This window comes from Adiantum capillus-veneris, chromosome 18, assembly GCF_014529385.1.
Source record: "Adiantum capillus-veneris isolate H3 chromosome 18, ASM1452938v2, whole genome shotgun sequence".
Classification (NCBI taxonomy): Eukaryota; Viridiplantae; Streptophyta; class Polypodiopsida; order Polypodiales; family Pteridaceae; genus Adiantum; species Adiantum capillus-veneris.
Window position 1 is genome coordinate 110,705,357 of NC_140948.1, and position 23,052 is coordinate 110,728,408.

A 23,052-nucleotide genomic window follows, 5' to 3' on the forward strand; every position below is an offset into this window, starting at 1 on the left:
GTCAGCAGTGTGAATTCTTGTATGACTGTTTCTCTTACATGGCTCCACCCATTTTTGGATGGCTACGTGTTGTATATTATCACAATTTATGCAAACTTACTTTCACCAATAAAGAAGTATAATGTTTCAACATGCAGTCGATTGTGGGCCATTGTTTGCTAGCTTGTAATGTCTGTTGTTTTCATCATTTTCTCAGTGGTTTTTGAAATGGAAGAGTCATAGACCTACTGCATCACATTCATAGATGAGCTTTAGATTCTGTATGAGAGATGCAAAGGGCAGGATGCTTCATCATGCTTGTAAATATGGTACTTTTGAAGTCTCTTTCATGTCTTAAGCACCATATTCATAAACAAAAAGAGCTGTACTCATTTCCCCCCGGCATGGGTGAAAAACTGGCGTTGTATCATCACAAATTAGAACTTGCTAATCTATCTACATTAAGACTTAAGGCCTTTGCAGGATGCTTCCTTCATGCTTGTGAATATGGTACTTCTGAAGTCTCTTTCATGTGTTAAGTACCATATTCATAAACAAAAAGAGCTGTACCCATTTTTTTAAAACCCCTGGCATGGGTGAAATACTGGCTTTGTATCATCACAAATCAAAACTTGCCAATCTACATGTGTTGTCCCAGTATGGAGACAAGACCTAATGAGATTCCTTTATACAGCTTTTGTGCACGCTTTGGCTTTTATTGCTGATCAGAAACATCTCTGTAAAGGACCACCTTGTCTATATGCCTTATCTGTGATTGGCATCACATCTCTTTGAGATTGTATCTTCTTGAAGATGGCTCTTCGGCAGAGAACACTGAGTCATCACATTAAACATAATGAAGAACTAAGTGCATGGTCTTCCTCAGAAAGTGAAAAGCTTTTCAGTTAGACTCTCATGAATATCGCTATAATGTTTCCTCATTGTGTTCACAGGAGACAATTGATGAGAAGCTAGTGGAAGGTGCTAGGATGAATGGATTTATAAGCACGGCAGAAAAAGAGATGTCTTTGTTTCGAAAGCATTATGAAGGGTGTGTCTTAGATCGCAACTCTGTCGGCATATCTTTAATTGATCGCAATGACGAGCTTTGTATTCTGTATGAGAAGTCAAACGTCCAGGTAATGCTTTAGCTCTGTGACTTCATCATACTAGCGGCTATGGATGAAGTAGATAGATAATATGTGTATCTTGTCTTGATGATGGAGAGCCTCATTCTTTGTTCTGAATAATTGCGAAGAAACCTGTTTAAATCACGATCCTCATCCTACATGACATTCAATGCTTTACATTTCTTGGGAAATATTGACTTGGGATATCAAGAATAAGAATTGTTTGTAAGCACAGTCAATTCATATCACAGGATTCCAAGGTCTCTTTGAGTAGATAAATGTAAGCCCATTCCATGTCAATTGTGTGCTGTATCACTCGAAAATTGGATCATGGCCATGTGTCAGCCATATGAGCTCTCGAATATCAATATTTCAGAGAGCCTTAGTTAAGTTGTGTGGGTCAAACACTAACACAAACATGTGAGCTTCTCGGTTGGAAGCTTTTTCACAAGAGCACTTGGTTTCAGGTGTCGAGTGCATGAAAATCTCATTAGACCTTTGATCCCTTATCAGAACCTGCGGTCTTAAGATCTCAAAATGTGTTGTACCTGATTAGTATTGAGTTCCATGAACTTGCTCAAGAAAGAATCGCTTTGTTTGGTAGAGAAACATTCTGTCACAAGACGATCAATTTGTAACCTTACATGATGCTTTTGGACCCCTGACTCAGCTGCTTCCATACTCACAGGGGCTTACCTCCAGATAACCTTTATGTAAGGTTTTCTGTAAAAGATGATTTAAAGTAACGTATATTCTACCGCTTGCACTAGCCAAGGCACATTCAAACACAACATGCATGCGTAAAAAAGCTCTTTCAACACCCAATCTTCTCTTGCATTTTAGAACATTCACAGATCCAACCTTTGCCTCAAGATGAGGCAGATTAGTGCATATGAGCAAGAAGGAATGTACATATATCATTTCAATTTTGCCACATTGTGAGCTATGTTCACCTTGTTAAACATGAAATTATTTTTTGGGACCAGGAGGAACTTTTCCGTATATCTGATATAGAGATGTCTAAAAGAGAAAATGAAATATCTTTTCTGAAGCACCAAGCAGGCAGCTTGGAGAGATCAATTTTGATATGCTACACATTTGTTCCTAAAGCACGAGAACTTCGAAATACGATAAGTGATCTTAAGCACGAGGTAAACGGTTTCATGTGCTCAGTACTTTTGTTGGGATTTACGCTTGCAAAATGTGTGTCTCACTTTTGGTTCTAAATGCAGTTGAAAAGGGTCACAGCAGAGAGTGACAGATTGTCAGACTTGGTTGAAAAACCACAAAATACGGCACGATGGAAGTTATTACATGGCATGGACCCAAGTGACACACAGCTTAGGACAAAGCTTACTTACATAGAGGGAGTGCTGTCTAGGCGAGAAGATGAGTCTCTTGAAAAAGATTTATTATTGGAGGAGATTTCTGAGCTTGCAGAGGATGTAAAGAGGCAAGCGGCAGAAAATCTGAACGGGATTAAGGATACAGCGGCCCAAATTACTGAGTATCAGCATAACATGCGGGCAGTCACACATCAAATGATGGCTCTGGTATCGGAGCTTTCTCTCACTCAGGTTTGTTCATTGCTTCAGATATGGGTGTTAGAATTTTTTTTGCAGCATATTCACTTTTCTATATGTGCCATATCATCAAATCTGCAGCATCTCTATGGAACTCTCTCTAAACCCTAAACCGCACTATTATGGTTGGACACACGTTGGCACGGTTATATGCATCCATTCTTGAGCAGCAGTTGAGTAATTGGGCAGAGGGTGAGGGTGTACGAGCAAAGGGCCAAGCCAGTTTCAGGAGGGGTTTTGTAAGGACATGGGTCCTACGGGCAAGGCCACCGACACGGCTGGACAGTGTGTACGCTAGGGGGAGGCTATAAGATAGCACGGTTGGGTGGAAACTAGCACACACATTACCTTTCACTGGTATCCGAGCTACTTTTGGGAAAGGGGAAAAGCGGGTTGCATGTGCATGCGACGTGCTGCTTCTCTCCCACGATCCGAATACAGCGACGCCTCCGCCGTACAAAAAAAGGAAGGTAGGCACAGTTTTCTGTGCAGAACACGCAAATGCAGCCACCAACAGCCGACCGCAACCGCCCCACCCACGCCGTCCACAGCGCACGACTAAGGTGGGCGACCAAAGCAAACTCGATCAGCAACTCTACGGCACCGAGGCTACGAAGGCTCTATTGGCGCCGTTGGCTGTGCGCGTAGGAAGACCCTCTTAACCCTTGCATGGAGGGTTGAACCCACCCCATGAGGGTAAGAGGCCAACACTCTACCATCAAGCTATTGAGCCTTGTTGTGTATAACAAGGAAAGATAGCATACTTGTGTTCACAAGAAAGCTAGAAGGAAAGAAAAAGCTTCAAACTTCAAAGAAGTAGTTTTACCCTTCCTTTTTACTTCTTAGAGGAAGGCAAGTTTTCCTTCAAAATTCCTTTTTCTTCAAGGAAGAAGCTTCACACGTGAAGAAAAGCCTTCACAAAAACGACGAGTTTTTGTGAAGAATCAACGAAGGTGTTCTTACGAATAACGACATGTGAAGCGCTACAATTTCTGCAAGGCGAGGTTCGCATGCAACACAAATCGCCGAGCATAAAAAACAGAAAGACTTCAAGCTTTACAAGGTACAAGTTGACGTTTTTTTTTTCTCTCTTTACATTAGTGTGTGTTTACCATGGCCAGTGCGGATATCCCACCTGATTACACTTTTGATTTTGAGCACGTAGATCAAAATCAAGGCACCATGAGTGCTGCCGACACTAATATGCATGAAGATGATGATCTAGGAGATCATGGCCTTGTAGATATAGCTGCTTTCAAGACTTTGGAAAATCGCCAAAGCGTACTTCAACGCAACCTCTCTGCACTCAATGCAAATGTTACAAATCTTACTGAGCTACTTGTGAAATTTATGAATTCACAGACAGCTCAAGGAGCCACAAGTGGCACGGTTCAAGGAAACCAAGCTTGCACGACTCAAGCAGTGCTTCAGAAGATGCAGAAGGTAGCAATGCATTGCTTAAGAATATCACCATTCTTGAGTTTCACGGGGAAGAGCGTGATCTCAACAAGGATGCGGTCAATACGTTCTTACACAAATGGGAGTGATATTCATAGGTTGAGACACACCCTGGATATAAAGACAGCTGTGGAAACAAATCTATCTCTCAAAGGCAAGGTTTATAAGTGGTGGATGATATTTCCAATAGATGCTCGTCCTCTGTCTTGGGCTACGTTTCAAGCTTCTTTCTCCAAAGAGTTTTTGGACTCCAGTGAAGAAGATAAGAATTGGTTAGCATGGGATGCATGCCGCATGTCTGGCCTCTCTCTCACACTCTACCTTTTGAAGTATCAGAAAATCATATTAAAACTAGAAGGTCTAGATGAATTCCAAAAGATACAAGGTTTTAAGAGGGGTCTTAATAGAGACTATCGTCTTCATGTCAAGACCCAACATCCAAAAACTTTGGAAGAAGCCATCAGTCATGTCCAAAGATATGATGATGACCAAGAGAGGAAGGGAAATGTTCCCTACTCTAAGAATAATTTTGTTAAGAGCAATGTGGCTAAGAGCCAATGGTGAGGTAGATCTCCCATACGTTCCAAGAGGAATAAGAGACAATCTACCTCTCCACGCCCACAAGAGGCTAAGAAGCCTAAGCAATCACGAGATACTCCACGTGGGTCTCTCAGCACTACTGGTTTTGAGCGTGCAAAGAAACACAATTTGTGTTTCAGATGTCTTTCGGACCAACATAACAAGAAGGATTGTCCTCTTTTGCAAGGCAAAGAAAAGGCCATGCACAGGTGCAACGCCTCACATTAGATTCATCTCCTAAATATTGTGCTGTAGAGGTTCTTCATATGGAAGAAAAGCACAAGTGTTGTGTGCCTACTTCTATGTGGCAGCCCACCTTTGGTCCCCATGAGTTGATTCCCATACATGGCACTATTAACGGACAACGTGTTCGTATTTTAGTGGATGATGGTGCAACTCATAACTTCCTGAACTATAAGCTAGTCAAGAAATTGAAGCTTACACAGACTCCCTACTCTCAGAAGTATGTGGTCGAACAGATGTCTGGCAATGATAAAGAAGTATGGAACACGATAGTTCAAGGGGTTGATCTTATTGTTCAAGATCATACGATGACCCCTAACTTTCAAGTTATGAGCATAGACCGTGCTGATGTAGTTTTAGGACGGGAGTTGCTGCATGGTTTAGGAAACACATTGCACACTAGTTATGAACACAACTCCTTATCCTTTATGACCGATGGTAAACATGCGCTTTTGCTTGGTGAGAAAAATATACCATCTGTACCTCTTATATGTACAGCCGAGCTTTCTATTTTACAGAAAGTAGATTTAATAGATAAAGTCTTTTTGTGTTACTGCTTGTCTCCAAATCTTGTGAATTCTCAACAGCAAAGTGTTGTGAAATCTAGTAATGGTATGCAAAGTGCAAGGAATTCTAATGATAAGCAAAGTGTTAACAAATCTAACGAGCAAAGTGCTCTCAATTTTAATTCTATTGAGCAACGTGCAATTGTTGTAAAACAAACATTACAAGAATTACAAGATTCTCCATCCCAGCATAACTCTAGTTTACTTTCTCCTTTTGCACGGCAAAAGCTGACTCACTTAGTCACGGAGTATAGTGATGTATTCTCAAGTGATTTACTGCCGGGTTTACCCCCTACACGTGATGTGCAGCATGGCATAGATGTTTTGCCAGGCACTAAACCTGTGAGTAAACCACTTTATCATATGAGTGCTAAAGAAGCCAAGGAGGTCGAGAGTCAGTTGGCTGACTACCTCGCCCTGGGTTTATTAGACCTAGCACTTCGCCTTGGGCATCACCAATTCTATTGGTAAAAAAGAAAGATGGTACTATGCGCATGTGGGTAGATTATCGTGGATTAAACGCCATCACCACCAAGAACAAGTACCTTCTGCCTCGAGTGGATGAGTTGTTTGATCAACTCCATGGGGCAAGATACTATACAAAGATAGATCTTCGTTCAGGATACCACCAGGTGCGTATCCTTTTGCAAGATATCTCCAAAATTGCCTTTAGAACACGGTTTGGGCATTTTGAATTTTTGGTTATGCCTTTTGGTTTAACCAATGCTCCAGCTACATTTACGACACTGTACGACACTCATGGATAGTGTCGTACATCCCTATCTTGGAGAATTGTTGTGGTTTTCCTCGATGACATTCTCATTTACAGTAAGACTGAAGATGAACACATAGAACACTTACGATTAGTGTTCGAACAGCTACAATCTCACGCTCTGTATGCTAAGCAAAGCAAGTGCGATTTCTTTAAAACAGAGATTTATTTCCTCGGTCATGTGATCCCTTATTCTGGCATCAAGATGGACACTGACAAGGTCGTTGCCATTCTTCGATGGCCACATCCCAACACGGTTGAGGAGCTTCAAATATTCTTAGGCATGGCTGGATTTTATCGACAGTATATCCGTGATTATGCCAAAATCGTTGTTCCTATGACGGATCAACTTAAAGCAAAGGGTAAGACCTTTTCTTGGGAAGAAGCCCAAAAATGCAGTTTTGAACAGCTCAAGGTAGCTATAGCCACTGCTCCGCTCCCATCCTAGCAATCGTTGACCCACTTAAGCCGGTTGTGGTAGAGATTGATGCTAGTAAAGCAATTGGTGCGGTACTTCTCTAGGACGGAAGACCTATAGCCTTTGAAAGTAAAAAGTTAGATAGAGCTCAACAGAATTATGATTTATCTAGTTATCTCCTCGTTAACTTTGTTGTTGAAAAAGTGGAGTCTCTCTAAATGTAAGCACTTTTCTCAAACTGAGGCAATGATTCTATCAAAGCGCATAGAGTATTGCTGTCTATGCTCACATACAGATGAAAGTGATTCTCAAGACAGAAATGTGTTCGGTAGTGGAAGATTGATTGCATGCAAAACTTTTGGAAGAGACCAAAAGCATCTATTTAATTTTTCCAGACACTGCTGCAACCCTCCCTCACTATCCAAGATCTTCTGATAAGTTGATTACATGACATCTTTTGTTCATATAACAGCTAGTGTTTGCTTTTCAGATCTGCTAGTGACACATTTTAGCTTAAGATATCTCAGCATTATCGACAACTTACTGTAGTTCCTAAAACAGAACTGCAAGGAAGATCAATCAACAAGGGCTTCTGTTTTTTCTGTAGTGCCCATTGGCTTTGTTGTAATGCCTATTTGCTCACATAACTGTCTGATATTATGCAAGGGTTCAAGCCTGCCTTTTCTTGGGAAAAAAACACACATGTTCTCTAGTTTACAACTTAGGGGACCCATTGAAAGGAACATTCCAAAAGGTCTATGCCATACGCAAGGTGCTGTGCAAGCCAATCTTGTCGCTGTGTCAGTACTATGCTGTTTAGATGGTCTTTTCATGAGCTGAGCTGGTGGTCTAGCTCATGGAAACACCACCTGTGTTTTTAAGTAATCTTTATACCCGCATATATTGCTTCTCTAGCAATAATGGTATACCTTTTGGCTCAGCATTGGGGAGGTGGCACTCTAGGTGGTGGAGCTTCCCTGTCTTACAACCAGCTACTACCTTCTCTACCACACGCATCAACCTTGATCACATACGAGAGGCCATCTAACAAGGATTTCATAGTCCAGGGATGAGGTAGATTGAGAGAGCTGAAGCTTAGATCTCAAGCTCAGAGGATTGTTGTCAAAGGCCAGCCAAACCATTGCTTACAATGTAATGCCTCGGGACACCTTTTCAAAGGTTTCCCCAAAGAGCCATGGAACACTTTGGTCAAAAAGAAAAGTCGATCATTGTAGCCCCATCAGACTCAGAGAGTTCTTCTCGACAACATCAGACAAAGGGTGTGGATAGTGTGATGAAGACTCAGAAGCTTCTTTGTCATTTGCTGACTCCTTATTGCAGGACTATGCCACAAACCATACTTCGGAAGTTGATTAGTTTGAAAAAGATGATGTTCTACACGCTTCTATCGATATAAAAGAGGCCTTTTGTACTTTTGCAGGCTTCGTTGGCAAGGCTTTCATCCTCTTCTTCACGAGATGGTTGCCCCCGTGTCTTTCTCATACAACGGTGGCTTAATAATCTCCTCAATGAAGATCTTGTGGAAGAAATTTCAACGAGTCCAAGGGATAGGCCTCATGTCTCTTCGGGTTCCATGGCAGAGGATCCAGCCTCCACTTTTGGGGACTGGCTGCAGTTTACAGCACTTTTTGAGGAGGCTCAGGGCATTCAGTTGCGTGGCTTAAGGGGGGCACAGAGCATGTGTCAGGACATTGTAGAGGCTATCCCTGCGGAGTGGCACACCCCTTTGGAGCCGGCAGCTCCTTGCTAGATGGGGGCCTTCACACGATGGGAGGTTGTCATTTCAGTTAGAGCTTGTACAACCACATGATCTTGAAGTTTCTTTGAGGTACAGAGGGAGGGCTGCCTTCACAACGTCACTGTCGAGGCACTAGAGGTGGCCGAGTGCTGTTTTCAGTGGATCAGAGTTGTGGGCATCAGTGGGAGGACCTTTGTCATAGACCCTGACCCAGCTGATCTTGGACACAGGCTGCTCTGTGCTTGGGAGAGACGCCCTTTGGTACGAGTGCAGTGGACCCGGGGGAGTGGTTCTGGCAGAATCCCTTCACGTCAGCTGATCATTCGGGGACCCCCTTTTTCAAGTACACAGCTCGGCTGGGTCGTCACATATTGACAGCGAGGAGAGAGGCTCACCTTGCTGCAGCATCTCATTGACAGGAGGAGGGTCTCACGTCCGACTTCTTGGCAGATGTTTTGGGAGCGCTTGTGGGATAGCAGACAGCCGAGGAGAGTCACCGTGTGTCAGTGGCTGGTTGCGCATCAAGCTACTACAGTTGGCAGTTCGGTGGTGCACAGTGGCTTCTCGCTAGCATGTGCAGCTGTGACCACCCACTTGAGACTCAGCATCACTGTCTGTGGGATTGCCCCGTGGCACAGCAAGTTTGGCTGCGACTTCTTTGGCTGATGCCTACGCTTTCTACAGCCAATCGGTACACTTGGGGTGCTGCAGCTTGGTCTACACTCACGGGCCCAGCGCTTTGCTTTGAGATGGCTTCAGTCAGCAGGATAATAGTGATTCAGGGGGGCAGGTCTACACTCCATCCCGCCATAGAGCTCGTCCCTCAGGAGTGGAGTAGTGATAGAGAGTGTTGTTGGGAGCTCATTTGCGGCATGACATTGTGATTCATCTGGCGAGCCTGCTGTTTTCAAATCTTTGAGGCTCGACCTGTTCCATTGGCTAATACTGTTCGCGACATCTGACAACAGTTGGTCCATACACTCAGGGGCTAGTTCTTTGAGAGACTCCAAGGCAGCTATGACCGCATGTAGGATTGCCACGAGGCCTTCTTGCAATTGTGGCATCCAAAACCTTTCTTTACCATGATTCATGGTGCTCCTAGACAGCAGTACGTCCACCTGTATGGCTTTTTCCTCCTCCCATCTCCTGATCTAGCCATTTTTGTACTTATTTTGTTTTTTCATTGGGAGAGTCTCCCCACATGTTGATGTAGCCCTCTCTAGCAGGGGCGGATTGTAGCCTATTGGACAGTTCTTTAACTAATGGAAGGATCTTTTTCTTGGAAAAAGACAAAGCTAAAATGAACATCAATGTCCAGCATTGGGCCTTGTTTGAGGATGTACTTCATCGGTCGCTAAAGAGCATTGTCAATGTCCGCCTCTGTAAATAGTCGTACTAGAGGTCTCCCATGTCGTGCTAGAGTAGTCCTCACCGTCTGATGGAGCCTCTGTCGATGTCATGGTGGCCCTCGTAGACGTCCGCATCCCAAGCTCAATGGCTCTGCTAGTGAATATCCCTCTGGTATAGGTGGACTCTAAAGTTTGTTGTGTTTAAGCTTGCTCATCTGACTTCCAGGTCTCTCTTTTAAAGAAGTCAGCAATCTCCCTCTGTAAATGTCTCCCACTGTCTAATCTCCTCAAGAGACCCTCCCTGAGTGTGCGGAGCTCTAGCAAAAACAACCCAAGGCATCTCTGATCGTGATAACTCATGACTCTAGCCAGTGGTTCAAAGCTGTCTCTAAATAGACAGTGAAAGAGGCCTCCTATCTCGTAGTATACCGGACAATGACATATGTGATGTAACTCTGTCTCTGGCTCTATATGACACAACTGGCAAATCTTGGCCTCTGCTCTGTGTGTGAGTGTGTGTGTTTCTTTTTTCCCGGGTAGAATGCCTACGGCTCATGATGTAGGCCAATGGGTTGATTTCCTACTCAAACGGCAAGCAGTCCGAGGGGTTTACTTCGGCAAGCGAGGCTTCTATGAAGACTTGCTGGCCGACATGGATGCTCGGGATGCTTTGCTTGAAATGTCTCCTTTTTTTTTCAAAATACACAGATGACTCATGTACTACCCTCTCACCAAGGACTATCAGAGCCTCATTCGTCACAAGTGTCCCGTTTGGGTTGAGGTGGTCGACTTTCCTCGCACTTGGCATCACTTTCTTCCGTTGTTGGCTGCCCAGTTGGGCAAAGTCATTTGCCCTCCTAAGCTGGATGCAAACACAAATCGTTTTTGTATTCTGTGAGACATGGATATCCCCACACCAGCAGGTATTTCGATCAATCCTGAGGATGCAATGGTTGGAAAGTGTCCATTTAAATTTAAATGGGGCAAATTTGCAAATTCTTGCTTCCGTTGTGGCAAATTTGGTCATATGGAGTTCGAATGTCCGGAACCAAATATGCAACCACCTCCTTCAGCTGTCTCTACCTGAGGCCTTAACCTCACTCACCTCCGAAATCTTCCACCAAGGTTCAAATCAAAGATGCTTCAACCTCCTCCCTGACAGCTGGGGTGAATAAAGGCAAAGGGATACAATTACAATTGTCTGCACTTTCTGGTTTTCCCAATATCAAAGACAAAGGAAAAGAACAGGTTTCAACCTCTCAAACTTGGATAGTACCCAAGAAAACCGCTAAAGCCCGTATTCCGGCATCTTCTCGTAGTTATGTGCCCCCTTTGAAGAATGTTGCTCAGAAAAAACTCCCTTGTAATGACAACACTTCTTTGGCTGAAGCTTGGGACAAGGTTGTTTGCTCTTACAAGGAAGTTGTTACAGGAGAAGCTTCTTCATCGTAAGGTGCCTTTATTTTCAATCATCTTGGTCCAGGTCTTGACCCACCTCCTTAGGTACCTACAGCTCGGGAGGATGTGTTGATGGGCACTGGTACTTGAGTTTTCCCTTTTTCCTCTTTCCTCACCCGTTGTATATACCATATATAATGCATAGTTCTTTGAATTGCATCTCCTATAATGTGCGTGGGTTATGTAATCACCACAAGTGGCGGCTTACATGGCACTATGTACATACATGTAAAGCGGACATTGTGGTTCTTCAAGAGCACAATGATTTTTGTTTTATTTTTGAGACTCTTTTTGAAGTTGTCGGATATTGTATGGCCAATGTGAACGGTAGTTTCACCTACAGACGGGAAGTTGGTTGGCACTGGAATTTGTATAGTAAGAGGATGTCTAGGCTCAGTTCAAGATCATGTAGGTCTCCTCGTCGCACTTAGCAAGTTGGTGGATACTAGGAAGTGAACTCAATAAAGGCATAAAGCCAAGGTGGGGTCACCAAAGGAATGTACTCGACAGTTGGACCACATTGCATTTTCGGATGCGGTCCCAATGGGGATAGATGGTCAGAAGACCAGTGGGAGCCCAATGGAAGCATCTCCTAAAAATAAGGGAACTGCTATTTTGGGCCATGAAATTTGTTCGCGTCATTACCTCCGGAATGACAAAGGAAACATTTTAGAACTCTGCTGCAAAGTCAATTGGGCAACCAATCGGGAGATTTTTAAGCGGCAACCCCGAAACGGGAAATTGTTGTAAATGTGCCAAGTGGCACAATTTGGTGCACTTTCCTCTTGGAGAAAAATGGGCGCTGAATTTTCAGCTGAGAGGAGCTTCATTTGCAGCCTGCCACAGGTTAAGAGCTATTGACTGCAAGCTTTCCCTCTCATGTATAGTGTGGTGCAAGAAGTCATGTCCTGCACACCCCACACTGCTCTCTCTTCCCTACCCGCAGTAATGTGATGCCTTACAAGAGGGCTCTTCATTTGACTCATGTACGACTGTGTGGTTTGTAGCAAGCTACAATGTCACTTTCATAGGACACACAATTAGTACAGTTGGTCTGGTCTGGTTCACGCTGGACGGACTCTCTGATGACACACGTGGCAGGATACGGACGGTGGTTTAGTGGACATCGTAGGCAACCACCACTCAGTTTGGAGATTGGCTTAGGTGGTTGACATTTATTAGCTGTTGGTGGATTATCTTCTTCATATATGGTCCACAGTCGTCGTTTAGAGAAGCGAGTCTATACACACAGCACGTCTTCACGATCCTTGCACATCTGAACCTCAACACCTCCATTGTACCTGTGAGTCCTAGGCTGGAGCTGAGTGTGCTGCCATGCCAGAGTCTGTATCGGCTCTTTGAGATAGTCAAGTCATATGTTCCGGTCTGTTGTTGTGTCTCTGTGAGCTCAGTTGTTATCTATTGTTCCTTTGTTTTCAGTCTGTTTCGAGTGAGATTGTCACGCACATTGCACTGAGGAGCACCCATTGTAGAGAGCACGACACACTATCCGCGCTACAGGTGCTCTCACTTTTGGCGATCACGCTGGGGACCTCAACTGAAGTCTCACTCTCTGTTGAGGTACAAATCGTGAAGCTAGTTGGTTTTTACCTAGCTTCACCTACTTTGCCTTGCACAGTGTAGCCTGTTGGTCCTCTCTCGCCCTAGTCCAACCAGCTCTCGTCCCTGGTCTAGGCCTTCCTCGTCCCTAGTCTAGTCCTTCCTCGTCCCTGGACTAGTCCCTCCTCGTCCCTGGTCCAGCCTGGGGTCTAGTCACTTGCCTGGTCTAGTAGAGTCTAGACATGTCTTCAACCAGTTAAAGCAGTTAAAGGTCTTCTTGCCCAAAGCTTGGTTGGATCTGTGGTCGCTGCATGACACATACAAGGCGGTCTTTGGAGCGTCAAAGCGCACTATTGAGTCGTTTGAAGTACTACAACAGAAGACGACCCTAGGTACCGAGTAGAAGTCCATCAACCTCATCACCCATACCTCCACATACGGCATCACCCATTCCTCCATCGGGTTCCACATCTTCCAAGTCACCTTCCCCAGTAAAGCTCTCTCCTATTTTGTTATAGCAGGCTATTGAGCAACAGGCTCCTGAGCAAGAGGCTATGGAGGCGTTGGCCAGTGTTTTGGCCAAGGTAAACATCAAGTTTTCTACCTTCAAGGGACTCTCTTCAGAAGATGCAAACGACCATGCAAGGAGGTTTGTATCTCTCTGTAGGGGTCGTGGTCTTAATAGAGAAGATGCTTATTTGGTACTCTTTCCATCTACCTTGGATGGCTTAGCAGACAAATGGTACAGTCAGTTTGCAGAGAACCATTTTGCAACTTGGGCAGCTTTAAGACAACAGTTATGTGCAGCATTCAGGCAGGTGCAAGCTTCCCCAGCAACCTAGTGAATTTATGGTTAAGAAGTGGGTGGAGAAGGCTCTTCCAAAGACTGAGAGAGAATCTGCGACCTGATGCCACCTTGGAGGAGTTTGCTCCGGCTGCTACTAGGATAGAGGGGGCAAGGAAGTTGTTTACAAACTCTTCTCAGGTAGAAACTACCTCTGTACTCTTGGAGAGTCCAACTGACCCTTTGACTTCTTTACGGAGGGAACTTGAAGCCCTAAAACTACAACGCGCTCTTCAAGAAGAGAAATCGATCTCTCTTAAACAGGAGAAGCCCCCACATCACGAGGCTTTGGATCAAATCAAGAGAGAGATAGAAGAGCTTCGGTCTCAGCAAGAAACTAAAGCTATGGTATGGTGCAGGTCGTGTCGCTCTCAAGGACACCCTCCACAGGACTGTCCCCTTCGGGCTTATTGCCACTTTTGCGAAAATTCTGGGCATGAAGACAAGGACTGCTACTATCTCAAGGGATTGCGACAAATACAGCAAAGTCTTGGTCCTACTCTTCAACAAGGGCCAGCACCTGCATCCAATATGGTTTCTCCCTGTGGCCATCCACACCACATGCCACCTTTATTGTCAGCCCCTCCTATGCAAGGTATGCAAAGCACTTTTCCCTCTCAGAGCTTTTATCACACCCATGCTCCCTTCCCACCTCATAGCTTCTATGCCTCCACCTCCAACTCCATGCACCAGGAGCAAGGACCACCTCGTCCTTCGACTCGCCCATTGAATCAGCCCATTTTGTGCTACAGATGCGGGGAATATGGTCATTACCAAAGCAAATGGCCTCTGCCCGAAGGGTCCCCTCCCTGCCGTCATTGCCCTGAAATGAAGGATCACTACAGTAAAGAATCAAGATTGCCCTAAACTTCGTGCATCCACGGCTTCGAACCCAAGTCAAAGCCAGAATGAGTTTACCTTTCCCAAGCTCAATCTGATAGCAGTTAGCACCGTTCCTCATCTGCCCCCTTCTACCCACGTGGTTACCCCTCAAAATAAGCTGTAGTTGGTAGGAGCCATCAGGTGTCCTCACTCGAGCCCATAGAGCAGCTCACGGTCTTAGTATTCCAACACGTTCAACTCCCCCTTACATTCTTCCAACAGTGGATACCCTGCCTTCAGCTGCTGACAAGCCATCACCCAGTGGCAAGCAAGAATCCAAATCTTTGCTCTCCGATCTTGATGAGCTTTCTTGGAAGCAGTTTCCGATCTACAAAAGATCAAGGTACCCGAGAAACCACTGGTAGAACAGGAAAAGCTTACAGCAGAGACAATCTTGAAGAACACCTTCCAACAAGTGTCCCTCTATGACATGCTGCGACTAGATGCGAGTTTTAGAAGTGACACCCTTGCTATTATTCAGTCACTTTACCCCAGAGCAAGTCCTAGTGGCGGGCATCTCCCGATGTGACCATCAGAGTCCTATATGATATCCAATCCCGCTGCTCCCTCAGTGATTATAGAAGCCCTCACCTGGCAGTGTCCGTTTTGGGGTAGAAATTTTCAGGAGTAATTGTGGATGGTGGATCTAGCATCAATATGATGCCTAAGTTCACTATGATGGCTTTAGGCCTGCAGCCTACTCAACTTGCCCCTTTCACAGTAACATTGGCCGACCAGAGGACAGTATAGCCTGTGGGCATAGTGAAAAAGGTGCCTCTACAGGTACAAGATTTCACTTATAGTTTGGATTTTGTTGTGGTTCATCTTCCACAGGTAGAGGGCGGATTTCCCTTGCTCATCCGCAGACCATGGTTGCGACACACTAAAGCACTTCATGATTGGGGAAACGATGCCAGGTGGATACATACTCCTGGCTCCCCAATGCAACCAATTCGCCTAGAAGGAGGCATGAATCCCGTCATGCAACATAGTTCTTTGTCCCTAGCAACCAGCCTCGAATTGGAATAGCCTACTCCACCTGACGGGTCAGATGAGGATCTGTTGGAGTGGTTGGATGCTACCAAATCCATGCCTTTGTTATGGAGTCTCTATTCACTCTTTGCCTGAAGTTACACCCTCTTCCAATGTTTCCACAGTAACTAAACCTAATGAGCCACCTGAGCCAGCTCAAAGGTTGCAGGTCACAGAGAATACTCCTGATGCGCCCTTGGTGGAAGCCTTTGAATTTGGTGAGCCTATGAAGAATCATAGAAGCGGAAAGAAATCCCCTTTACAGGAGTTCACCCCCCTTCAAACATCAGCCTCAGTGGTGTCTGCTTCTCTAACTAGAACAAAGCTCTCCTCTATGTCTAGCGAACTCCCTTCACAGAGCCCGTCCTGCTGGATGAATTCCCTGCTCATGATAGTTGTCTTGCTCATGGTACCTCCTCATGCTCTCCATCAACTGCCGCGCTCTGTAGCATCTCCTCTTTCAGCCAATGGACCATGGAATTCATCTGCAATGGAACACGAATTATTCCGGCCATACTTTGCATTGGAGATTAATATTTGCTATCTGCCACCCACTCACGCCCTCTCGCCTCCATCTACCCCCTATTCCCTACCCCCCACACTCCCCCTCACACCCCCTCGCCCCCCTACCCTTTCCCCCCCCCGCCCCTAGTCCCCCCTATCCAGCCCTCACCCCTACCCTTTTCCCCCTCGCCCCTAGTCCCCCCTACTCACCCCTCACCCCTACCCTTTTCCCCCCTTGCCCCTTGTCCCTTCCCCTCGCCCTGTCACCAACCCTCGCCCCTGCCCCTACCCCTACCCCTTCCCCCCTGGCCCCTAGTCCCCCTACCCTTTTACCCCTCGCCCCTAGTCCCCCTACCCTTTTACCCCTCGCCCCTAGTCCCCCTACCCACCCCTCGTCCCTACCCACTTCCCCCTCACCCCTACCCACCCCCTCCCTTTGCCCTCACCCCTACCCACCCCCTACTTGCCCCTACCCACTCCCTCTCTTGCCCTCGCCCCTACCCACCCCCTCCTTGCCTTCGCCCCTATCCAGCCCTCCCCACCCCTCCCAGCCATGGGACCTGGTTGCCATCCTGTTCTATTCGTTCTGCCATCACAATGGAGCTTAACCTTAATTGCGGTATTACTCGAGCTTCTGGTCATCCCTCTTTTCGAGCAACTTCATCTGCAAGCGTGGACCAAGTCATTTTCCTCTCACTATGGTTATGGAGGATAAAAATGCGTTAGATCCAAATCGAGCATATCTCTTTACTATGGAGCCTCAGTCTATTTTGCCAAATTTGATTCTTGGACTATGCAATCATACTTGGTTCCTGTCTATTCAAAGGCTTAAGGCATCTGCAAGCAGTGCAGTGTTTTTAACTCCACTTTTGAGGCATGTAAGATCATGGTTGGGCCTAGCACCTACTTCAAGAAAGACGTACAAATGCGGTACCTAGTGGTTTTCTTTCAAGTTTTTTAAGTACTTCCTCTCACCGGGATGGTGAGCGGCGACAACCTGTAGCAGGGTGTCACTTTCACAGGGGACACAGTTAGTACAGTTGGTCTGGTCTAGTTCACAATGGACGGACTCTCTGGGCTGGGCAGTGACACATGTGGCAGGATACGGACGGTGGTTTAGTGGATATCGTGGCCAGGTCACCACCACCACTCAGTTTGGAAGATGGCTGACATTTATGAGCCGTTGGTGGATTATCTTCTTCATATATGGTCCAGCGTCGTCGTCTAGAAGAGCGAGTCTATACACAGCACGTCTTCACCATCCCTGCACATCTGAGCCTCGACACCTCCATTGTACCTGTGAGTCCTGGGCTGGAGCTGAGTGTGCTGCCACGCCAGAGTCTATATCGGTTCTTTGAGATAGTCGAGTCATATGTTCTGGTCTGTTGTTGTGTCTCTGTGAGCTCAGTTGTTATCTATTGTTCCTTTGTTTTCAGTCTGTTTCGAGTGAGATTGTCACGCACATTGCACTGAGGAGCACCCATTGTAGAGAGCACGACACACCATCCGTGCTACATGGTTACATGCGTTTTTGTTGAGGCAAGAGCCTCCCTGAGCAGGAACAGGAGTAGCTGACTGCTGCTCCAAAAGCAGGCACCGGTGAGGGTGATAACCTCACCATACAGGTGCAATTTCAGCGCTGGTTATGCGCTGTATTTTGACTGTTTTTCAGCCATATGGACGCCACAACCCTTGGGAATAGTGTCCCACTGCTAGAGGGCAGTTCAGGAACTGTTTAGGGCTGAAAACAGGGCAAAAACCAGTAAATACACCGTGCTGAATTTACTGTTTTTGGGCAGGAATCATAGGGTTTATGCCAGAGGAAGTGAGTTCCAACAGGGGAATTGGTAAAGAATTTCCAGGACTTTACTTTGTAATTTACCCTTTTAAAGTATAAAGAAATACTGAAAGGGGCGCCAATTTTTGGGCCTACAGGTTGTCGGTGTCTGCTCGGAGCAAACTAGCTTCCGAGCCGTGTGTGTGCTTTAAGTGTTAATTCCCGTCGCAGGTTCCCTTTGCAAAGTACTCTCTCTCTCTCTCTCTCTGTGTGTGTCTAAAGTAAAGTAAAGAATTTCGGGTGAAAGCCAAAGCTTACAGCCCCACGGACCGGTTTCAGCTTATGCAGGATCAACTGACTGTCCTGGAGTGCTTATGCTTGTTCAACATGAGCTCTTCCCGACCTTGGTCTTCAATGACCCGGCTGGGAGATGGATGGTCATCCAATGTATTGTTAACGGGGAAGTTTTCGAATTTGGAGGATTATATGCCTACACAGCTTCAGCAAATAGGGCACGGTTGTGGAGTGCTATCTCCTCTTATTGTTGGCGTTCCAATGCATTTCTTTGTGGGGATTTTAATAATGCACCAAACCTTGCGGATAATACTATTGGGCATTCTCACATGCTTCATATGGAACGGCAATGATGGGATCAGTTTATGTTGACATGTAATGGGCTTGATTTGTTGCCCTTTTTGCATGCGGCTGATTTAGGATTCACTTTTCAACATAATGCACAACCTATGTATCGCGCTCGGATGGATCACTGGTATCTTTTTCACATGCAACAGTATCATGACTTTGTATGTGAGATGAGGATTGATTATGCTATGTGTCTCTCGGATCATTTTTCCTCATGTTTGAAACTTCATTTTGGCTCTTTTGATGTCAATGACTGCCTACCACGAAGAGACTTTTGCATGTCAATAATGCTTATCTCAAACGCGAGCTTTTTTGCGCTATGATTGTGGTTATCATCCCGCCTTTGATCTCTCAGATGTATGTTGATATGGACATAGGTTGGTTTCGCTTTGTTATGCGTGTTCAATGTGTTATCCAGGATTATGGCAGGGATTTATTTATCACAATAAAGGGAACAGTTTAAACAGGTAAAGGATACTTGTAGCAGATTAATGCACTCGGCTAATCATTCTTCTCTTACTGACAATCAAATGACTGAGTTGCTTTCTGCTCGCACTATGTTACGGCACAATGATGAGAGGAAATTGGTCAAATGGCAGACTCGAGCTCGTCAACAGGCTTTTGCAGATAAAGTATGTGCTTCTAAACAATTCTTCCAGCATTTGCATCACTCCAGGCAATCTCAAGCTATACGGAGAGTTAAATCACCGTCAGGGGAGTGGACCTCCACTTTACAGGAGCTAGCACTAGCCCTACACTCTTATTATGGCAAGATTTTTGAGGCCCCTTCTTCTCCCACGAGAGAAGCTCGCCAAGCGCGTCACATGTTTCTATCACATGTTACTCCCATTCTTTTGATGCAGCAGGCTCAAGACTTGGAAGCTGTTTCACTGAGCCGGAATTGTTTGCCAGCTTGCTTGATTTGGGCCAGTGGAGAGCTCCTGGTTGGGATGGTCTCTCTGTGGAATTTTTCTTGGATTATCTGAAGTTGCCTCTGTTGTTCATGATGAATACGGCTTGGGAACAGCAGTAATTGCCCTCCTCTTGGAAAGAAGGTTCGCTCAAGTTGATACCTAAGCATGCATTATGTGAAGAATTCTCTCATTGGTGGCCTATTACACTCGTGCTTGTGGTATATAAGTTAATGGCAAAAATGCTTGTTAACCGACTCAAGTGCTTTCTGCATGAAGGCTTGCATCAATCTCAATACGGCTTCATTCCACGACGTCAAATTACTGATAACCTCACGAATGTCATCATTGGTATGGAATATGCAAAATACTCGACAGGATGTCTTGGTTATGTAGGTTGACATTGAAAAGGCATTTGATGCTATTCTTTGGGATTACATTGCGGATACCATGGAATACTTGGGATCTGGGCCTAGGCTATCCCGTGTCGTGCTTTTCTTGTATGCACACAGCACTTCTGCAGGCTTGTTGGATGGATCTCTCACAGAATCTTGGCCTTTGGGATGGTCGGTGTAAGGTAGGGATGCCCTCTTAGTGCTTTGCTTTATGCGATCGCTATTCACCCTTGTTTATGTATTTGGATTCCTTGACTTCCACTGGTAGATTACATGGCCTGACATTACCTTCTGGACGGCATTTTACTGGTCAGGCCTATGCGGATGACTCTTTGTTTATGCCTTACAATCACTATGATGATGTACAGCAAATTATGCATACTCTTCACTTGTTTGGATTGGCAGTAGGTCTCAAAGTTAACTTTCGTAAATCCAAGCTATTGCCTCTAAAAGAGTGTGACTGGCATAAGATATTGTGGCATGGGGAGATTGTTCCTCCGCATGTTGTGGTTCGCCATTTGGCTTATCTTGGGTTGGAATGTATCGGCTATGCAAAAACTGGATTGGGTGCTCCAACGTCTGCATTCCAAGTTAAACTATTGAAAACTGTCCATGTGGCCACTACATGTGTATCACAGGATTGTTCAATGCATCCTTGTGGCTTATGTGCAGTTTTACTTGCCTTTGCTATCCTGGTCTCAGTTGCGCTTGCAGTCTCTCATGTCCAGTATTTCAGAGCATTTTTGGTGGACCTCATCTAGCACGAAGTGTCTTCGGCTTTTATCTATGGACAATCTATGGACAAGTTGTGTTCTCCCAAGCGGCTTGGAGGGTTAAATATTTTGGACTTGCGACATCATGTTTTGGCTCGGAAAACTATGTTGTTACCAGTTTTGGTGGAGCAGCAGCAACCCTGGGCTCTCATGGTCACACATTTGTGTACGCACATTGTCACCCCATCTTTTGGTCATTGGAAACCGACTTATTGGGATGTTGTTTTTGGGAAGCTTGAAGGACACATTCCTAGATGTCCCTTTATTTCTTCTCTCATTGTTGATTGGAAGGTTGTCACTTCGCATTTGGCATGGCATGGTGGACAATCCTCTGTGGGTAGCTCCCTTCGTTTGGAGAGTCTACATTGGAGTAGAACCTTCGCTTCGACTTTGGTTCAACGGTCTCCTCACCAAGCAATCTGTCAGGTACATCAGGTAGTTGATGATTTGGGTTATATTCTTTCGTTTGTTGATGCAATGTCCCGCTTTCGGTTGGGTCCTCACTATTCTCCTCTCTGGCTAGAAATTCGAAGGATGCTTGTTGATCACTCACCCATTCCTCCTTTGGATGTGGACTCTCGCTTCTCTAATTGGAATCTGGCTACTACCAGATTGGACTGCATTTCAGCTGGCAATGTGTATGCCATCCTGCAGTTTGATGTATGGATTGTGCATCATGGTAATCAGTTGTGGTCGCTTTCCGAGTCATCCTTGTGGTGGCAACACACATTGTCTCGCATTGTGCAGAGTCATCTACCTTTGAAGGAAAACGTGTTTTCTTGTGGCGCTACTTGGTGGGAGCTCTACCTGTTGGCAGTGTATTACATGCGCGCCTTCTCGCTGCCTAAGATGCCTTGAAGCTGAGGAGACAGTGCCACACTTATTGTGGGGTTGTCGCCACTCCAAAGACTTCATTTGGCGAGTGTCAATTTCTCTTCGGCTGCGTTTTCCTGCCGGCCCTTTTCATAGACGCTTTTGGCTTTTTGGGGTGCTCCAATCACCGCAATCTCAGTTTGCGATGTTCTTTACCAGGGTCAGATTTTGGATTCTTTGGGCCATCTGGCACCATAGGAACTCCTTAATGTTCCAAGGCACTTATGTTGACCCCTTTCCCTATTTCAAATTATCTCTTGGTCAAGGGCTGCATTTCGCTTATGATGCTGGAGACATCACTCTTGATGCCTACAGGATTTACTTTGATTGTTTCTAGCCTTCAGAGCCTCATAGTGCTCCGCTTTTTGTATCCCTTTCTTTCGGTGGGTTTTCCTCGCTTTGAGGTTTCCCACCTGTAAATTTTATCAAACAAGATTTACCACAAAAAAAATAAAATGTGTGTGTGTGTGTGTGAAGGGTGCTTCGGTCACCACAATCTCAGTTTGCGGTCTTCTTCACCTGGTCAGATTTTGGACTATGTGGGCCATCTGGCATCATAGGAACTCCTCAATGTTCCAGGGCACTTTTGTTGACCCCTTTCCCTATTTCAAATTATCTCTTGGTCAAGCGTTGCATTTTGCCTATGAAGCTGGAGACATCACTCTTGATGCCTACAGGATTTACTTTGACTGTTTCTAGCCTTCTGAGCCTCATAGTGCTCCGTCTTTTGTATCCTTTTCTTTTCGTGGGTTTTCCTCGCTTTGAGGTTTCCCACTTGTAATAAATTAATCAAATCAGATTTACAAAAAAAAAAAGTGTGTGTGTGTGTGTGTGTGTGTGTGTGTGAGAGAGAGAGAGAGAGAGAGAGAGAGAGAGAGAGTATATGACAATTAGTCTCATGTTTGGTACAGGCAGTAGCATTGAGCTTACAAAAGGAGAAGGATGCTTTATCTCAAATGGTTGAAGATGCATATGCAAGCCTTTATACTGAGCAGGTTGGGTGACGTATGATATTCAATTTAATAATTGTGTCTTGATTGTTGATGAAGTTGAGTATTCATTGCAACTTGATAACCAATATATTATGTAACACTCATATTTAACATAAGGTTGGACACTATAAAGAAAAAAATTCACATTACCACCAAATGAAAGCTATATGAGAAAATTAGATTAGCCGTTGTTTGTGTAAGGTACACTAGTTGATTGGATTGAATCGTTCATCAACAAACATTGGAGATGTTTGAACACGCATCAGTCCCCCTAGTCAACAAAGGACCTTGCTTTTAAATTGGCTTTTCTAACCTTTCAATGTTCAATAAAGCCCCACCCATAGCCTATTTTTTCCTTTGAAAAACTTACATAGCAACACGACCTCAAGCTTGTCTTTTGTTAGTGGTTCACCATTCATGTGCCTTTCACTGTTGAATTTTTTTACTTTTATTATTAGTACTGGGGCCCTTTGTTTTGGGGTGGGATCCTCACACAGTCTGGCAAGGCATTGCACACTTCAGAGCCTATACTTACCAGTTGCTTTTTGCCGCTTCATCAATATTTTTTCAACT

The 23,052-nt window shown here is 45.1% G+C and overlaps 1 protein-coding gene across 3 annotated transcripts in view; it reads left to right on the top strand.

Moving 5' to 3' along the window:
- The window catches only part of LOC147436206 (uncharacterized), a 186,007-nt gene that overhangs the window by 155,068 nt on the left and 7,887 nt on the right, over positions 1 to 23,052 (top strand). For all 3 annotated transcript variants that reach the window (XM_086489099.1, XM_086489100.1, XM_086489102.1), the window contains 4 exons: positions 933 to 1,118; positions 2,096 to 2,260; positions 2,342 to 2,686; positions 22,399 to 22,482. In XM_086489099.1, the coding sequence (XP_086345225.1) occupies positions 933 to 1,118; positions 2,096 to 2,260; positions 2,342 to 2,686; positions 22,399 to 22,482 (780 nt within the window). The remainder of the gene's footprint in view (positions 1 to 932; positions 1,119 to 2,095; positions 2,261 to 2,341; positions 2,687 to 22,398; positions 22,483 to 23,052) is intronic.